Here is a 17,897-nt window from a genome sequence, read left to right as displayed (position 1 = left end):
CACATGCAAATGAAGAGTTGGACCTCTACCTCACACCATACACAAAATCAAACTCAAAGTGGATTAGTGACATGATTATAAGAGCTAAAACTACAACATTCTTAGAAGAAAGAAAAGGCATGATCTTAGGATAGTCTTCATAATCTTAGGATTGGCAATAGAGTCTTAAATACAACAACAAAACTACCAGCAACAAAAGAAAAAAAAGATCATACTTCACCAAAATTTAAGTTTTACACATTAATGGACACTATCAAGAAAGTACAAAGACAACATACAGGGTGAAATTAAATATTCACAAACTCTATATAAGAGTCTAGTATCCAGAATATAGAAAGAACTTTTACAACCCAACAATGAAAAGACAAACAACCCAACTTAAAAATGGGTGAAGGACTGGAATAGACATTTCTTCAAAGGGGATATACATATGGCCAATGAGCCCAGAAAAAGATGCTTCATTAGGGAGATGCAAATGGAACCACAATGAGAAACCACTTTACACCCATGAGCAGGACTAAAAAAAGCAGGAAATGAGTGTTGGCAAGGATGTAGAAAGTTGGATCTCTTATATATTGCTGGTGGGAGTGAAAAACGGAACAGTTGCTATGGAGAACAAGGTTGGGAGTTCCCAAAATTTAAATATAGAGTTACCATATGATTCGTCAATTCCACTCTTAGGTATATATCCCAAAGAACTGAAAACAGACATTCAAACAAATACTTGAACAGTAATGTTCAATGCAGCCAAAGGGTGAAATCACAGTAGCCAAAAGGTGAAAACAACCAAGATGTCTATCAATCAGTGGATGAACGGATAAACAGATTATGGAATATCATTTAATCATAAAAAGAAACCAAGTACTGAGACATACTACAATATGCATGAGTTGTAGAATATTATACTAGTTGATAGAAACCAGATACAAAAAGTCATGTACTATGTGATTTCATTTATAGGAAATATCCAGAATAAATAGTTCATAGAGTAGTACTTGCCAGGGGCTGGGGAGAGGGGGTGGAGTAGTGGAGGAAGGGGATACCTGGTTAGTTCTGGAGAAATGACAATGTTTTGGGTCTAGATAGGGGTGGTGGTTGTGACACTGTGGGTGTACTAAATGCACTGAATTGTTGCCTTTAAAATGGTTAATTTTATGTCATGTAAATTTTACTTCAATTGAAAAAAAGAAACAACCCTGTTCACGTGGGCTGTTGATGAAGCACAGTTTGAAGAGGAGAAAGACTGGGGGCGGGGAGATGGTCACGGGGCTGGTGTGACAGTCCAGGTGAGAGATCACAGTGACTTGGGCCAGAAGCACAGGGTGGATGTGGGGAGGGAGCAGGAAGATCTTCACTAAAACGAGACCAGAACTTATTTTCAATGGCAGAAATGATTTTGACTTGCTTTGTTTTATTTTTTTAAATTGTTCACAGTAAATATCAATGGCATCTACAGGCAAAATACACAACGGGGGGCCTGGAAGGCGCACAGGCACGAGAGCCTCTCTTCTCCCTGGGGACTTCTAGATGCATCCTGGGCTGGAGCATCTGGACAGACAGATGAAGGGAGGGAAGGGCCGGGGCCCTCTCTCTGGTTCCTCATATGCACAGGGTGGTCCTTGGTTAGGCCTCAAGTCCTGTGAATGGTTTCCTCTTTCACTCTCAATGGGATCTAGGTTTGGATGAAAAATGGCCAGGACACTCCAACCAAAAGGGACCAGGGGAGACGTGTGGCTGCTCCAGGTGGGGTGTCTTTCCTCTGTTCACCCCCAAACTTAACCAAATCCACACCACACATCGGTGCCATAGGAGCTGGGACTTGTCTCCTGGCCAGTCAGGGAGGGGCCTGGCATATAGTGGGCCCTCGGCCACACCTGGGAATGATGTATGCATAAGAATGACATCACTCAGTACCTCGTTTCTCCCCCGTGTAGGGGACCAGGTCTTCTCGATCCTTAAACTCCTTTGCTTGCTTTTCCAAGTGATCCAAGAGCTCCTCTCTTCTAAAGGGGCCCGTGGGCGCCTTGGTGGTCTGATCCTTTTGCCTCAGGCCTGCAGGCAGCAGAGCATTCTAGATGCAGGTTGTGGAGGTAGGAGAGGGAGCAAGAGAGAGAAGGAGAGAGAGAGCAGTCAGCTGCTGAAGACTTGCAAATCTCTAGGAACTCATCCTGGACCAGTGGGGACCCCAGAGCTATAGACTCCATCCAAGTCTCTCTTTCTACATGCAAAGAATCTGAAAGCCCAGGAGCAGCAGGGACTTGTCCAACGTCAATCCACATCCCAGATGAAAGGCAGACAAAGGCTATCTCTTAATTCTCTAGTTTCCCTGTCTCAAAAGTTTCCGAAGGTGAGGGCTGAGGGTTCAGGGTGACTGACATAGGCTGAGCCCAGAGGGAGTGTTCAGAATGTCACTAGAGAAGTAAATAGGATTGGGCTGGGGCTGTAACTCAGTGGCAGAGCACTTGCCTAGCATGTGTGAGGCACTGGGTTTGATCCTCAGCACCACATTAAAAAATAAATAAAGGCATGATGTCCAACTACAACTATTAAAAAAAATTTAAAAAAGAAGTAAATAAGACTAAGTTGTGTTTGGATGTATGAACAATAGCAGTTTGTGTTTCAAGTGTTGGAAAGAGAAGCCAAAGGGGGTTGAGGGAGGACTCAAATGCAGAATCAGGTGGAAAGAGGCAGAACTACCAAACGCAATCCGAAAGCCCAGCAGAGCTGTGAGGAGGACAAGGTGCCTCTGGCTGCAGCGCCTGTGGCCCTCCCATAGGTTACTTCCAGCCTCCAGCAGGTCTGTGCTTGTGACATGCTGGTTGTTAAATATTTTGAACGTTGCCCCTGGAGATGGGTCTCTCAAGAAAGATAGCATCCACCAATTGGGCGCTTGCTCTCTTTCAAACATGGGCAGGCTACTAAGCATGGGCTTCCCACAGAAGCAGATTCCCCATTAGGGTAGATTTCAATCACCCCAATGGGCTTCCCTTTAATTCAACCCCCCAAACCTTTGAGAGGCAAAGATGTTAATAACCACGAGGATGCTCAGAGATCCCCCTCCCTCCAGAACAAGCAAAGATTTGCCCAAGGAATTTCAGGGACAAATCAGAACAAAAGCCGTTGTTCAAATTTTGAGGAGAGGTCATCTGCATTTCTAATTCTTCTGACCCCCTTGCACTCATTCAGAGAGCTAGAGGAGGATACCTGGGGTGCAGGTGTGCAACTTCTTGCTGCACCCACAAATTCACTAAATTGGAGTCATTCCATCTCAAATCTTGGTACCACCTTATCTTCCCTCATAAACTCTTCTGAAATCCCCCTCTGACAAGGGCACAAGAGGCATATAAAGATGGCTGCGTGCCTGACACCCAGAGAGATGATGCTGGGAGGAGAGGCCACCTTGAACAGATGTGGAATTTTTGCAAGTTGTTTTATCACCGTCTACCACCACACCATGTGTGAGCAGGAGTAGAGGCTGCAAGACGGGGTGGGGGAGGAGGGGGGGTGTCACTGCCTGGGGGGTGGGCCATAGGTGAGCAAGCCTGTACAGCAGAGGTCAGGGCCTCAAGGGTGGTGCCGGTAAGTGCAAACAGATTAAGGCCAAAGGTCGGGAGAGTCTAGGAGCTGGAGGATGTAGTGAGAGGGTTTCTATAGGTAGAAAATCAAGCCTAACAGAGCATCAGGAATGTGTGATGCCAACCGCACCCTGAAGCAGCAGTTCTCACACAGTCTGCCACAGCAGACAGGCTCCCAGCAGAGCCAGGCTTCGCAGACAGGTACAAGGTTAGAGGGGACTTCCTGCAGCTAGTTCCTTCTGTCCCATGGCAGGGGGCTTACTGTGTGATTGAGGGCCACCTCACTGCCCTGCAAATGTCTGTATGTGCTTGTCCAAAATGATTCATCCAACCGTTCTGTGACATGCCTGCACTTCACAATTGACCCCACCTAAGGCTCAAGTGCTGACTCAGAATAACAATGACCCAACTATATGATGGGGCTTGGCCCCTAAGCCCAACGCTGCAGTTTCTAAGGCTGAAGAATGTGAATAGTGATAGTGACTCCCTTGTAGGCGGGTTGAGAAAGTTAAATTAGGCAATGCAGGCAGAGTGCTCAGCATGGTGCCTGGTGTAATGAACACCCCCAAAGGGTGACTTAGGGCTGTTGTTATAGCATCAGTTCAAGTACATTTTGACAGGAGACTGGTTACCCAGATATGTCGCTAAGAGAGAATTAATGATCCAAATACATTTGAAGTTCAAGATATTTGAATATGAGCATGTGAAATTTCATGCAAATACACAACAAATCAAGGATTGAAAGCAGGTGCTTGGGTTTTCTCAAAAAATCTCAAGGGGATGCCCATAGATTGTCATTGCCACGAAGGGTAAGATGGCAGTAAGGGGCTGGGACACATTCTGGCTTGCCCAAAGGCTCAGTTTGTGATGGGAGAAATCTATGAAGTTGGAAACTGGTTTGCAAACTTGCACAGCTTTCCAAATCTCTGTGATGGATGCCACCGATCCAGACAGCTAGCTTTCTCAGCCTCAGCACAATCAACATTTTGAGCCAGATGCTTCTTTTGTGTAGGCTGTGCTATACATCTAGACTGCAGCAGCCTCTCTGGTCTCTACCTCAGAGATGCCAGTAGCACCCTCCCCCACCCGTCTTGACAACCAAAAATGTCTCCAAATACTGTCAAATGTCCTCCAATGCTGAGAACAACTGCATTGAACTGAAGACATATAACAAGGGAATAAAAACATTTTGTTTTTATTTAAATGTTTATTGAAAGAAGTTGACTTTTAAAAACAAAAATATCAAAATTGAACATAAAACATAAAATTTGAACATATACGCCTCATTAGGAATTGAAGTCTATTTTCTTTCCATTAAATAATATGTATGTTTAAAGAATTATGATTTTCAACTGAAACCATAACAGCTGCATAGTTGTTAAATTCCTGATTATCACTTTAGCTTGCTTTCAAAAACAGTATGTGACCTCACACTGTATATAAATATTAACTCAAAATGGATCAAAGACCTAAATGTAAGAGCTGAAACTATTAAACTCCTAGAAGAAAACATATGCATAAATCTTTGTGACTCTGGATTAGGCAATAGTCTCTTAGATATGACACAATACAATAAACAACAAAAGAAAAAATATATGTCTTGGACTTCAACAAAATTAAAAACACTTGTGCTTCAAACGACATCAGTGAAATGACAGATTGGGAGAAAATATTTGTGAATCGTATATCTGATAAGAGCCTAGTGGCCAGGATACATAAATTTCTCTTATGACTCAATGACATAAGGCAAATAAATTAAAAAATAGGCATGGTGGTTCACTCTTGTAATTCCAGAAACTTGAAGGGCTGAGGCATGAAGATCCACAAGTTCAAGGCCAGCCTCAGCAACTTAGCAAAATCCTTTCCCAAAATAAAACAAAAAGGGCTGAGGATACAGATCAGTGGTAAAGCATCCCTGGCTTCAATCCTAAGTACTATAAAGGAAACAACAACAACAAAAAAGGAATGAAGTACTACAACATAAAGGAACCTTAAAAACGTCATACTAAGTGAAAGAAGCCAGGTACAAAAGGTCACATACTATATGATTCCATTTATATGAAGGGTCCAGAATAGTTGAATGTATAGAGACAGAAAGCAAATTGAGGGTTGCTGGGGCTATGGATGGAACTCTGACCCTACAAAATCCACGTGCTGAAGCCCTAACCCCCAATGTGTCAATATTTGGAGATAGGGCCTACATGGAGGTAAGCAAGGATGGATGAGGTCACCGGGATGGAGCCCTGAGCCAATGGGATTAGCATTCTTGTTAGAAGAGAATCTGAAAGCTTGCTGTGGGCCCTCCCAGCCCCCTGTCATGAGAGAACAGAGTGAGAAAGTGGGAAGAGACCCCCTGCCAGAGACCAACCCTGCTGGGCCCTGACTTGAGGCCTCCCAGCCCCTGAGCTGTGAGGAAGTAAGCCCCCACATTCTGCGGTATTTTGCTATGGCAGCCTGAGCTGAGGAAGAGAGCTGGTAGAACTTAGGGGGATGGGGAGCAATAGCTCATGGGTATGAAGTTTCTTCTGCAATGATGAAAATGTTCTAAAACTGACTGTGTTGATGATCGTACAACTCTGAGTATACTGAAAAAAAAAACTGAATTGTAGATTGCAGATGGAATAATTGTAGGGTGTGTGAATTATATTTCAGAAAAACTCTTGTTTTTAAAATGTCGTATGTTATCTAGGAAAGAATTATCCAAATGGCTAATACAATCACTAATCTGAATGGTCATGGGATGCTGGGAACAGAAGGCTCTTCCTGTGCCAGGGCCAAGGGTGACGGTGAGTCTGGTGGGCTAGAGCAGCCCCCACTGACCATGGTGCCTGTTCTACAGTGTGACATGCCTGTCTGTAAATTAGCTATGGAGAAGCCATGGATGAGAGAACCCTGAGTGGGGTTTCTCACACTGAGAGACCTACTCCTAACCAGACCCAGGCTCACCAAGAGCTCTCACAGGTATTTTGTCATTGGCTCTGGCCAGGAGGGTATTTGATGATCGTGTATATGTAGAAATGTCTCTTTCTACTGATAAGTATTGTGCCCAGACAGTGTGCTAAGAGGTATGGCCATGACCACACCCAAGCTCTCCAATGTGCAGTGGTAGGTCCTGGGGGAGGGAATGGGGGAGGTGAAGTAAATTAGAGCAAAGTCTCAGTTACATGCAGTGACTCAAGCCCAAGTGATCTTCCTGTCACCCCACAGGCAGCCTAGTGTGTGTTTTAAGGAGGAGGGATTCCCAGATGCTCAGAACTTAGCCTAAAGTTATAGTTGTTATCACTTGTGGGTAGTGGGGACTGCGGTGCAGTAGGGCTTTCGTGCCCCACACTACCCAGCGCTAGTGATTGTTGATCTGTAGGAACATGGATGGTGTTATTAGATCTGCTTGTTTTTATGTGAACTCACTTGATTTAAAAGTATTGACATGTGGTCCAAACATTTCCAAAACAATGTTCAGGCCAAATGAAACACTGCAAGCCAAACTCAGCTCATGTGCTGCCATTAGGGTCCTATCAGACTAAGATTCCATGTTGAGGAGGTCAAGATAGTCATTTGCTTGTTCCACAAACATCTATGGGCTGTTCTACCCTCACCAGGCACTGGCTAGAGGAAGAATGACGTGTATACATGATTTTTTTTATTTTTTATTTTTTGTGCTGGGGATTTAACTCAGGGATGCTTAGCCACTGAGCCACATTCCTAGCCCATTTTTTATTCTTTTTATTTTGAGACAGGGTCCTGCTAAGCTGCTTAGGGCCTCACTAAGTTGCTGAGGCTGGCTTTGAACTTGCAATCCTTCTGCCTCAGCCTCCTGAGCTGCTGGGATTACAGATGTGCGCCACCATGTTTGGTTTATACATGATTTTTTTAACTAAGAAATTTTTAAATTAAAAAAACAAATGAAGAAGCAAAAATTTAAATATGTTCTTGGAAATGATCATGGGGAAAAAAGTTCGGCAACTCTTCCTATAGTTCCCTACTTCTGGTTTTAAAATGGTGACTTCCTTTTCAATGTTGTAACACATTAAAACTCCAACTACAGGGCTGGGGATGTGGCTCAAGCGGTAGCGCGCTCGCCTGGCATGCGTGCGGCCCAGGTTCGATCCTTAGCACCACATACAAACAAAGATGTTGTGTCCGCTGAAAACTAAAAAATAAATATTCAAAAAAATTCTCTCTCTCTCCAAAGGCAACAAGTTATTTAAAACAAAACAAAAAACTCCAACTACAGTTGGAGAGATTAATCTTAGTATAACTTTCACAACCATGCTCTGGAGTCCAGTTGAGCAAAGGACAACAGAAACTTTGACACATCCTCAACTGTACTGTCAGGGTCCTGCACACCCTTGCAAACAAGAGCCAGTATGGCTAAAGAAAAAGTCCCTGTACAAATATCACTGCTATAGATAGTGAAGGACGTGTGAAAAGCCATCCTGGCTAGAACAACTGTAGGCGTGTTCAGGTATTCAAGCACACAAGCACACACATATGCACACGTGCACACACACATGAGCACACATAAACACACAAGACTGTGCAGACACACACTAGCACACACACATGTGCACACATATGTAATGTTTTAAAAGGATCATAGACTCCTGCAACTGGGTGGTACAAAGCCCTAAGAGGTCCTCCAAGCCAAGTTTTTCACTTGGGGAAACTAGAGCTTAAAAAGCTGAAGTACTTGCCCCAAATCACACAGTCTGATAGCCTTACAGCCAGGAAGCCTGACTTTACAAACAGATGACACTGTGTGCAGTTAGCATGCTCAAGGGTCAATATGGCTATTTTCAGACTGGTGGCTAGTCACACATAAAATATCCCTTATAGGGCTGGGGATGTAGCTCAGTGGCAGAGGGCTTGCCCTGCATGTTTGAGGTCCCATGTTTCATTCCCAGCAATGAAAATAATAATTAAAAAAATCACTTAGCCCGATTCTTCAAAGTCACAACAACCAACAAATGATTAGATCACTTTTCCCAAATAAATCAGCCATGTCTAAGAACAAGGAGATGCAAACCGTGCTTCCCTCAACCAGCACCAGGCATGCTGGGTGCTTGTTCTGTGTCTGCACCACACACAGCCCCTTAAAAGAGAAGGAGGGCCACAACCTCAGTGTTAGGCACCGGGAGAAGCTAAGAGCCAGGGAGGGCCAGAGCCTTGCCTGAGGTCACATGCTGGACCCTGACCCAGGACTGTAGACTTCATTCCTTGACAGACATTCCATCCCTACTGACTGTTTCCCTTAGCAGAGGGTGCTGGAAACTGGGCGTGGCCCTGTGTGAGAGCCAGGTCCCCTCTCCAAGTTAAAAGACAGGGCTCTTCCTCATGGAGCTAATGTCCCTCTACAGGGGGACAAAATGAGGCTCAGAGGGAGCTTCTGTTCTTAAAACTCCCACCCACATCTCCCACTTGTCCTATTTCAAACAATTTGCCCTGTGCTTTTGCCCTCCTGTCTCCCCTCTGCCACATCAGGCCACATCAGGACAGGCAGGACTGAGCTTGCTCATGCCCCAGCTGCAGAATCTTGACATCATAGATAAAGGGGACAAGTAGGACTGAAACCTCTCAGGGTCCCTTTCTCTCCAAACATACTCCCACACCAACACATACATTCTGGACCTCTTCCTGTTTTTGCTTTCTTTTTGGAAAGAGCTGGGCCTTTGGCTCAGCCACCCTGACCTTACTGAAGGGCTAGTGAAACGCATCTTTCATGATCAACTTCATAAGACATCAGTGCTGGCCTCTGAAGGCCTCCAGGGCCCAAGGCCAGTATTCGTTTGCAACAGGACCTACTGGACATAGCAGCACATTTCATCTGTCTCTGGTGCTCATGGCATAGAAAGCTTCTCTGCCCTATTTTCTCCTAATCCTCATGCAAGAAAGAAAAGTTCCCTATTGGGCTGGGCATGGGCCTCCTGAGACAATGGGTGCACAATCCCTGCTCACCGCCAGAGAGGAGGCACCTCACCCAGCGTGGCACCTTACTCGGCCCTGAGCTTCCTGGAGGAAGTGATTTCCTGGGCCTTGGCCAAGTGAAGAGAGGGAGTGGGGACCATAGGGAGACAGAAAGTGCAGCATGGGCAGAGATTGGGCCAATGGCAGGAGCATGGCTTGCACCGGAGCTTGGGTCGGTCCCAGCCTGAGATAGCGTGTGTTCTGAACATCTCCATCTCATGGGCACCACCCTCCTTCAGGCCTTGTGACTCTTGCCGGGACCATCAGACCCACCTCCTGGCTGGTCCTCCAGTCTCAGTTCTCTCCACCTCCACCCTGTTCCCCTCCAGCAGCTGGCCACACCTTGGTGACATGTGTGCTGACCCCAAGTGCTCATGGAGGCTCAGCAGCTTCACTGACCTAGAATCATGACAAAATTCATGAGCCAGGTGCAGAGAGTGGTTCAGGATTTGACCCCGACCTGCTCCTACTCTCCAGCCTCCTGCTCCTCTTCCCTCTGGGAGTGGTCTGGGTTCTGGCCACTTTTGCCCCTCCATGCTCCACAGCTCTGCCCTGTCTCGCACACTGCCATTCCTTGGCTGGGTCTGGTTCTGGGCTGACCCTGCTGCTCTGCATTCCTCTCAAGACTTTTCCCTGGGGCCCCCATTGGGTCTTTGCAGTGACCCACATTGACCTGGTGAGTCTCTTTCCAGACTGCCCTTGGCATCTTGCCAGTTCTTATATACTGCCCACCCTCTGCGGTCCTAGAGTATGTTTAGCCATATCCCTCTCACCAAGGAGAATGGGTGTCCCTCAAGTGCCAGCTGGGACATATCTTGGTCTTTCCTGAATCCCCATCATCAAGCACTGGGTGCTAGGAGAGTGGGAACGGATCATCCATGTCACTCACACAGCACCAATGCTCCAGTGGAGGAAAGGACAGTATTCTAGGACACCCCATAGGCCTACCCCAACTGCTGCCCCTGAGCAAGTCTGGGGGAGGGGACACATGAAAGCTGTTAGAGTGAGGGCTGTGATGGGACTGGGGTTCTCTGAAGGGGATTTTGGGAAATGCTGAGCTAGAGAGTGAGCTTTTTGCGATGTCTTACTTGGGAAATTTGCTTAAATTTTTGCCAACATCTCTTATTTTACCTCAGGGCTTTTGGCAGAGCAGAACATAAGGCCAGCAAACCGACAAACCCATGGTGATGGACTCTAAATTATCCCTGATGTTCTCTCCCCTCTTTAGTAACAAACACACCCCAACTCTTAAGCTGAGCCCTTGGCTACTCAGAGTTAAAGACTACATTACCCAGGATCCCTTGCAGCTAAGTCAAGCCATGATCAGTGATATGAGAAAACAGTGGCAATTTCTGGTAATCTTCCTTAAAAGGCACTTGAATTTTGGCTTTTCTCCTTCTCTCCCGCCCCTCCCTTTTCTTCCCTGTCCCTCTATTCTGATGCCTGGGCTGTGGCTCCCACTACAGACCATGGGGATGAGGGCTACACCTTGGCCATGGCAGGGGCTGAGCTGGCTAGACACCGGGTCTCTGGAGAGCTTGGAGAGCTATGCTCCACACCAGCCCTAGACTGCCTGCCTCTGAACTTGCACTTGAAGGATGAACAAACTACAGCATATGCGATTTTGAGTTTGTTGCTTGAAACCAAGCTGAACCTTGCCTGCCACCCTGGATTCTCATCCCAGGGCCATAAGGTCACAGATATGGCACTGGTACTCTCTGATTTTAGAGTTCCCCCTGCAAAATGAGGCTCTAAACCCTTTTATTCTGAAACCTTAGAATAAAGGTTTAAACCCCACATGAAATTAGCTTATTGCCCATCAGAGTGACCACGTAGGGCTTCATTGTTTACTTCCATTCAACCGGACAGAGCCTACATTTTGGAGGTACTGTCAGGGCAGCTGCATCTCCTCCTCTGAGCACTTTCTGCCTGAGAGGCAAACCCAGTGCAGGAAGGAAGATGAGTCAGGGTCTGCAGTGTGGGCAAGGCTGTGCTGGGGTTTGGAGGGAAATCAGCAAGGATCCCATGGGAGGGGACGGGAGTTGGTCCTGGAGATGTGGGAAATGCCAACCTGGAGTGAAGGGCTTCAGGTCCCAGAGGTCTCTTGGGCTGTGGGGGCAGACAGGAGGTGGAGAGAAGTGTGGGTGTGGGTGTGGGTGTCCTGGGGCCACAAGACAAGGGTAGAGTGAGACACGCTGCCTGGCCTGATTCGCCCTTGCCCCACCGAGCCCATCCTGGGCATGCAGGGCCGACCGGCAGTGTTTCTAAGGATGCGTGCCTATTTTTAGAGAAGAGATTTATTTCTTTCCATTTCAACTGTTTACTTCTGTCCTGAGCTTGCGATTCTGCCGGTTTGTGTTACAAGGAAGAACCACGGCCCCGTGGACCAAACTTGGCAGCTCCTAGGATGGCCAAGAGTGTCTTCTGCCTTATAGGATATGCTCTGGGGCACAGGGAGGGTGGGTTGTAGGAGTGTGTGGAGCCTGATGAGGAGCCCCACGGTGGGTCAGGAAGCCCCAGGCCCTTGCCCTGGTACTGATGACCTTCTGTGTGACCTTGAACAAGTCCTTTCTCCTCTCTCTATTGTAGGGTCTTATCATTGTTCTGATTTTTCACCACTAAACAGGTAATAATAGTACCTATAGGACCAGTATGAGGATTTGGTGAAAGTCACCAAGTACCAAGTGAAGGACAGGAGTCCAGGACAGACTGTCACTCAGGGTCTTTTACCTATGTACTTGATATGCTCATGCAGGGCATGGGTGGGCAGTACAGTTCCAGGATTTAACCTCCACCATTTCTTTAGCCTCTAGCTTTACTTGCAGAACGGCATTGACCCCAGCCTGTGAAGATGAACCTAGGGTGCTTCTGGAGGTTTCCTGGGCAGATGCCCATGAAATGGGAACATCTGACCTGGCATGCAAGAACACCTGGACAGAGAATTGCAGCTCTCGTGATTTCCTGTTGTTTCTCATTATTGTTTTTGTGGTTATGTTGTATCACAGCTTCCCAACAGCTGACTGCCAAATCAACCCATCGGCCCTAATTCTTTTATGAGGTTGGGATTATTCTACTATTGTCTCTCCTGCAAATCCGTTGATCCTTTTTCTGGGAGAATTTTTAAAATATTCTACTTTTTCTCCAAAGCCTCATTAACAAATAATATTTATAGTTAATTTCTTTGTGTTAGTGGATCCCTAATTTCTTTTTTTTTTTAAAAAAGATTAGTATTTGTGATGAAAATAACATAACACCTTCAAAGGAAATCAAATTGAAAAAAAAAATTGCTGGTGATTCCCAGGTCTGTTCCCCAAGTCCAGGTCCCACAGTGCTCACAGGAGTGAGGGTTAGTAGCAGAGGTTTTGGGGCATGGCTACGTAGGTGGAAATCCCAGCAGTACCCAGGTTGCATCCTGAGCAGGTTAACTCCTCTCTGTAAGCCTCAGTTTCCCAACCTTTAAAATAGACAAAACACCAAACCCTCACAGAGGACTAAATGAGATAATCCAACAGGGCTTTACCCAGTAAATGTTAAGTATCTACTGATCACATAAGAACCTGTTCCCGGCACAAGTCACTGTGTGAGACTAGTCCCTGATGCGCTGCTCTGCACACTGCCCGTTTTCCCCTCTACCCAGGACAAAGGCGATCTGAACAACAGAGTTGGCTCAGCTTCAGAGCAACATCCACTTAACTCCAGAGAGACGCGAAAGGGCAGATCCTCTGGGGAACCAGTCAACAGCGGATACTTTTAGCACATGAAGCATTCCTTTCCCGCGGGAGTCCAAAACAATCTCATGATAAGCTCGAGTTTTTCCAGAGTGAGAGATAGAAAGTTTGGGGAACCTTTTTTTTTTTTTTTTAATGTGCTCAAGTTTGGAAACCTCTGCTGCAAACAGAGCTGCTGTCCAACTTCTCGTACTCCACGCTGTCACGTGATGCTGGGGCTTAATTGCATAACCCAAAACGTCACCCTCTGAAGGGCTTGCCGAGTCCAAGCAGGAAGGGACTTGAGGATCGTGCTTTGGGAGAGCTGGAGGGGGCATCTGAGGTCTTTTATCCAACTATGTCCATCGACAGTCAAGGGAACTGAGACCCAAAGAGGGAAAAGTAAGTGCCCAAGGATAGAGACAGGACCCAAACGATCCCATGAAGATTCCCATGAAGCCTCAGGCTACTTGGCTAAGACGTGAACTCCAGAACCATGTCGTGGCTCTGCCACTGTCAAGTTGTGGGACCTTGGACAAGTTCCTCCACTGCTCAATTTCCTCATCTGTAAAACGGGGATGAGAAGAGCACCTGCCTCAGAAGATTAGGGTGATGGCTGAGTTATATATTCCAGGTGCTCAGAACAGCATCTGCACGTCCCAAGTGCCATGTCAGCTCATGTGACACAAAAGTCAACACAGGAGGAGTGTGGGGTACAACAGGAGGGCAGCAGCCTGGGCATCAGGGCCCCTGGGTTCTGTTCTGGTTCTGTTTGGACATCTCAGATCTAGGACAGGTTGCTTCCCCTCTCTGGGCTTGGCTCCTGCTCTGAGTTGGGGGTTGCATACCCGCTGCTGACTGTCCTCTCACGGTCCACATACCTTTGGCCTCTCCCAGGGCTGTGATTTTGGAGCGGGCCAAGGCAGGGGGAAACTAGAGCTGGAATGTTGAGCTCTCAGAAAGAAGCCCCTACCCCAGGCCTTTCAAAACAGGAATACTGTCTTGCAAATCAGGTAACAGAGATGATCCCAAGTGAAGGGGCCATTGTGTGTTGGGGACAAAAAGCCGGTTTGGCCTGTTATCTCCCATCCGCTCTGATTTCTTCCTCGACTGAGGGAGAAAGGGGTGTTTGACAATGTCACTTTAGAAACCCCAGTAATTGAGAATGCCAGGTCTCAGGTGGCCTGTGCCCACTCCCAGACCCACCGGCACAATGGCTCCCCTCCTGCCAGAGCCGCCTGTACACACTCTGGAGCCTGCGTGCAACCCGACTCCCAGAGCCCGAGCCCTGTGGTGTCACTCTAGTGGTGTGAGTATAGGCAAGCTGGTGGCAATCTGAGCCTCCATGCTCCTCCCTCCATGGGAACCAGCAGAGCCATCCCTGTTACTCACCTGGACAGCAGAGCTGGCTTCTAAGAGGTACCAAGGCCCTGGGAATTTGCCCCTGAGGCTGGAGAACCTGATATTTGGTGTTGGGCTCTGTGGAGGATCTTTGCCAGGTTAGTGACATGGTTCCCAGCTGGGGCCTGGGCTTGGTCCTTAGGGCTACACTGTCAATTCTGGGATGGCGCCTTCCCCTGCCCCCTCCTCACTCCTGGGGCGAATGCTGGTCTCTGATCCTTGTCATCGGATGCCCTATTTGCAGTTGCAGCCTCACCTAATATCCCCACCCAGTGGCTCAGGGAAACTCCAACAGGGCAAAAAGAGAGACACAGCAGGCCTGTGGGACCCTGGGGGTCCACTTGTTCCTCTCTGGGAATAGCAAGTGTTCTACGGCATTGCAGGAAGGGCTGTGGAGAAGGTCAGGCCCTTCCTTGCCTTCAAGAGCACTTGCCACTAACAGGTGGACAGAACAGGGGGACTCACGTCCAAGCCCCCTCTCCGTCCCTTCTGGTACCCCTAATAGTCCCTCTGTGCTGAGAATCAGCTCCTGAAGTCACCAAAGCACATGGAGTCACTGCTCCTTGAGGGCTCCCCAGGCTACTGAGAGAAGTCCACTCTTGTCTGCCTTGCCACCCTGCCCCATATCCAGCCCCTGACCCCTTTCTAGTCACATCTAACATTCCACAGAAATCACCAAGGCTCCCCCTCCCAGTTTCTTCCCACATGGACCGTCCCTCCTGCAGCCCGTGCTAGACGCCTTCACCTGGAGTTCTTCATTTTTAATTATAGACTTTGGAAAATCTAGGGCCCAGTTCCAATATCACCTGCTCTGTGGAGCCTCCCACCAAGAGATAATCCTGAGCCCCCTGCCTGCCCCACATAGAACCTGATTATTATACCTGCTTTTACCACCCTGAGTCCTGAAGGGCAGGATCCCTGTTGGTGCCCAACACAGGGCCCCGGGCTGGGCAGGTAACTGAGTCACATTTATCGAATTGACTAGAAGCAGCCACATCCCCTTTTGTTCTAACTTTCAAAAGCTGTTTGTTCTTGAAATTCTATGAACAGTAATCTAGGATAGAATTAGAACAGAATAATTTTGCAGCAATGAAGCGGAAGCTGGATTGTTTTGCTGGCCTCTGTTGCTCATTTCGGCAGCCGTGCAGCCTAGCAGGAGGAGACAGGCGGGAAGGCGGAGGAACCTCAGCTCCCTCCACCCACACTGCCTTCTGATCAGCAGAAGCTGCCTCTCCAGGGCATTGTCTCCTCGTGGCTGGGCAGGGGAAAGCTGTGAAAAGCAAGATGAGGACACTTTGCTGGAAGGATCTGTCATCCCATGGGGCATGGATCCCGGACCCTAGTCAAGGATTCTGGGTTATCTGGAAAGAAGCCACTTCATGGAGTCTGGAGATAAGACCAGGTGATAAGCTCATGGAAGCTTAGTCCTGAAAGGGACCAACCAACTCCAGCATGTCATGGATGGGACATTGAGGCCTAGGGAAGGACAGGAACTGGCCCCGGGTCACACGGGGTATCAGAGACAGGGGTGGAAATGGGACCTCTAGCCTCCAGTTTTGCATTTTTCCTGCTGTACTGTGCTCCCTAAACATCAGCAGTGATTATCTGTGCGCTAGTGAAACGAAAGTGAGGTGCTTTTTTAAAATTTTGTTTGTTTGGTAGATCACTGTTAGGCCAGAATTGAATGAAGACTGTTTTTTAAAGGCATGAAACATTCCATTTTTAATTAAAAACACATCAAATAGAAATGCACCAAATTCAGTAGCATTCATTATCTGCCTTCTTTGTGCTAAGCATAGACCTTATGCTGGGATATAATTTTAGCATGAAGACCCTGCCCCTTACTCCAGCATGGCTTGCCAAAGAACACACTACCAGGGAGACTTCTGCTTATCAATACTGGGTATCCTGACTACAGAGGTGAATTCTGAGCATTAAATTAAATTAAAACTTCTTCAATGTGCCAACTATGAAATGCAATGATAAAACATCAAACAAGTGACAGGAATTCTTCTAGTCCTTTATTTCTCAACTAATTCATTCTACAATGCATGTTCCCCTCCATCCAAAAGCACTGCACTTGACAGAACAGTGGAATGGCCCTTGGAAGACCCAGTGACAGCAGCAGCCAGGTAGGTGTCTGTGGCCTGCCGGGCCCTAGTCAAGGCGCTCCAGGAGGCTGCGCATGCTCTGAATCAGGGGGCCAATATATGGCCATAGGCAGGATTCACAGGTTTAGGAGTCAAGGTTGGAAATGGGAGTGTCCCCAGGGACTCCTGGCAACATTTTTGCTTCCTGTTCTCTTGACCTTAGGCTCTGCTTGTCTAGAAGTGACAGGGCAACAAGAGGAATGCTTTCTCTCATTGGAGGCATAAGGATCCGTTGGACAGGAAGGTAAGGCTCCCCCTGGCCACCTGGGCTCCTTGTGCCTGGGAATCAACAGGCTGAGAAGGCAGCCACAGCGCTGGCTGGCGTGGCTGATCCCAGCCACCAAGTGGAAACTGTACCCCCAGTTCACAGTAGAGGGGACAAAGCCTGAGCTTGGAACATGGGAGGTCCTGTAGGCATCTCTCAGTATCGCCATGCCCTGTGATCAAGGTCAATGGAAAAGTCAACCACCCACCCCAGAAGGACTACACACGGCTGAGAGCCTTCAGAATGAAGGTCCTCAATCAGCTGAGGTGCTCGCTAAAAGCAACAGGATGTCAGAACGGGTGGTGGAAAGAAGTCATTTTAAATACAAGCCGCCTGCATCTGACCAGTTATAGGAATGAGGACAATAATTGTCATGAATATTTCCTTTGTTTTATGAATGTGTGTATGTAGCAAATATCTTTAGTTTTCCCCTCTCATTTCATTATTATGTAACATAAACTGTTATTGACTTTACACCATTGTGGGGTTTTGTTTCCTCACCCCCCCACCCCCCACCCCCCCTGGGGTATTGGGAAACCAGGGGCACTTTACTAGTGAGGTATATCCCCAGTCCTTTTATTTTTCATTTCGGGACTCTCTTGTAAGTTGCCCAGGCTGGTCTTGAACTTGCAACCCTCCTGCCTCAGAATCCCAAATCACCGGGATTACAGGGTGTGTGCCGCCACCCCTGACTATATTTGATAATATTTAAGTATTGTTCATTTTCCATCATAATGTTTAGGTTACAGGATTTGGAGAAGAGTCAACAGCATTCAAGAACTTTACCACCCCTTCTGGGGAATAGGTTCATTTGTTCCCTGTGGTACACAGATTG

At 47.3% G+C, this 17,897-nt stretch overlaps 1 protein-coding gene across 4 annotated transcripts in view; it reads right to left on the bottom strand.

Moving 5' to 3' along the window:
* Nucleotides 1–17,897, bottom strand: part of Tmod1 (tropomodulin 1) — a 93,671-nt gene that overhangs the window by 54,749 nt on the left and 21,025 nt on the right. For all 4 annotated transcript variants that reach the window (XM_027930841.2, XM_027930842.2, XM_027930839.2 and 1 more), the window contains exon 3: nt 1,915–2,071. In XM_027930841.2, the coding sequence (XP_027786642.1) occupies nt 1,915–2,071 (157 nt within the window). The remainder of the gene's footprint in view (nt 1–1,914; nt 2,072–17,897) is intronic.

The sequence above is a fragment of the Marmota flaviventris genome, chromosome 13 (genome assembly GCF_047511675.1).
Source record: "Marmota flaviventris isolate mMarFla1 chromosome 13, mMarFla1.hap1, whole genome shotgun sequence".
Lineage (NCBI taxonomy): Eukaryota > Metazoa > Chordata > Mammalia > Rodentia > Sciuridae > Marmota > Marmota flaviventris.
Note: the sequence above shows the minus strand (reverse complement) of the source record. Positions and strands in the feature narration are given on the sequence as shown.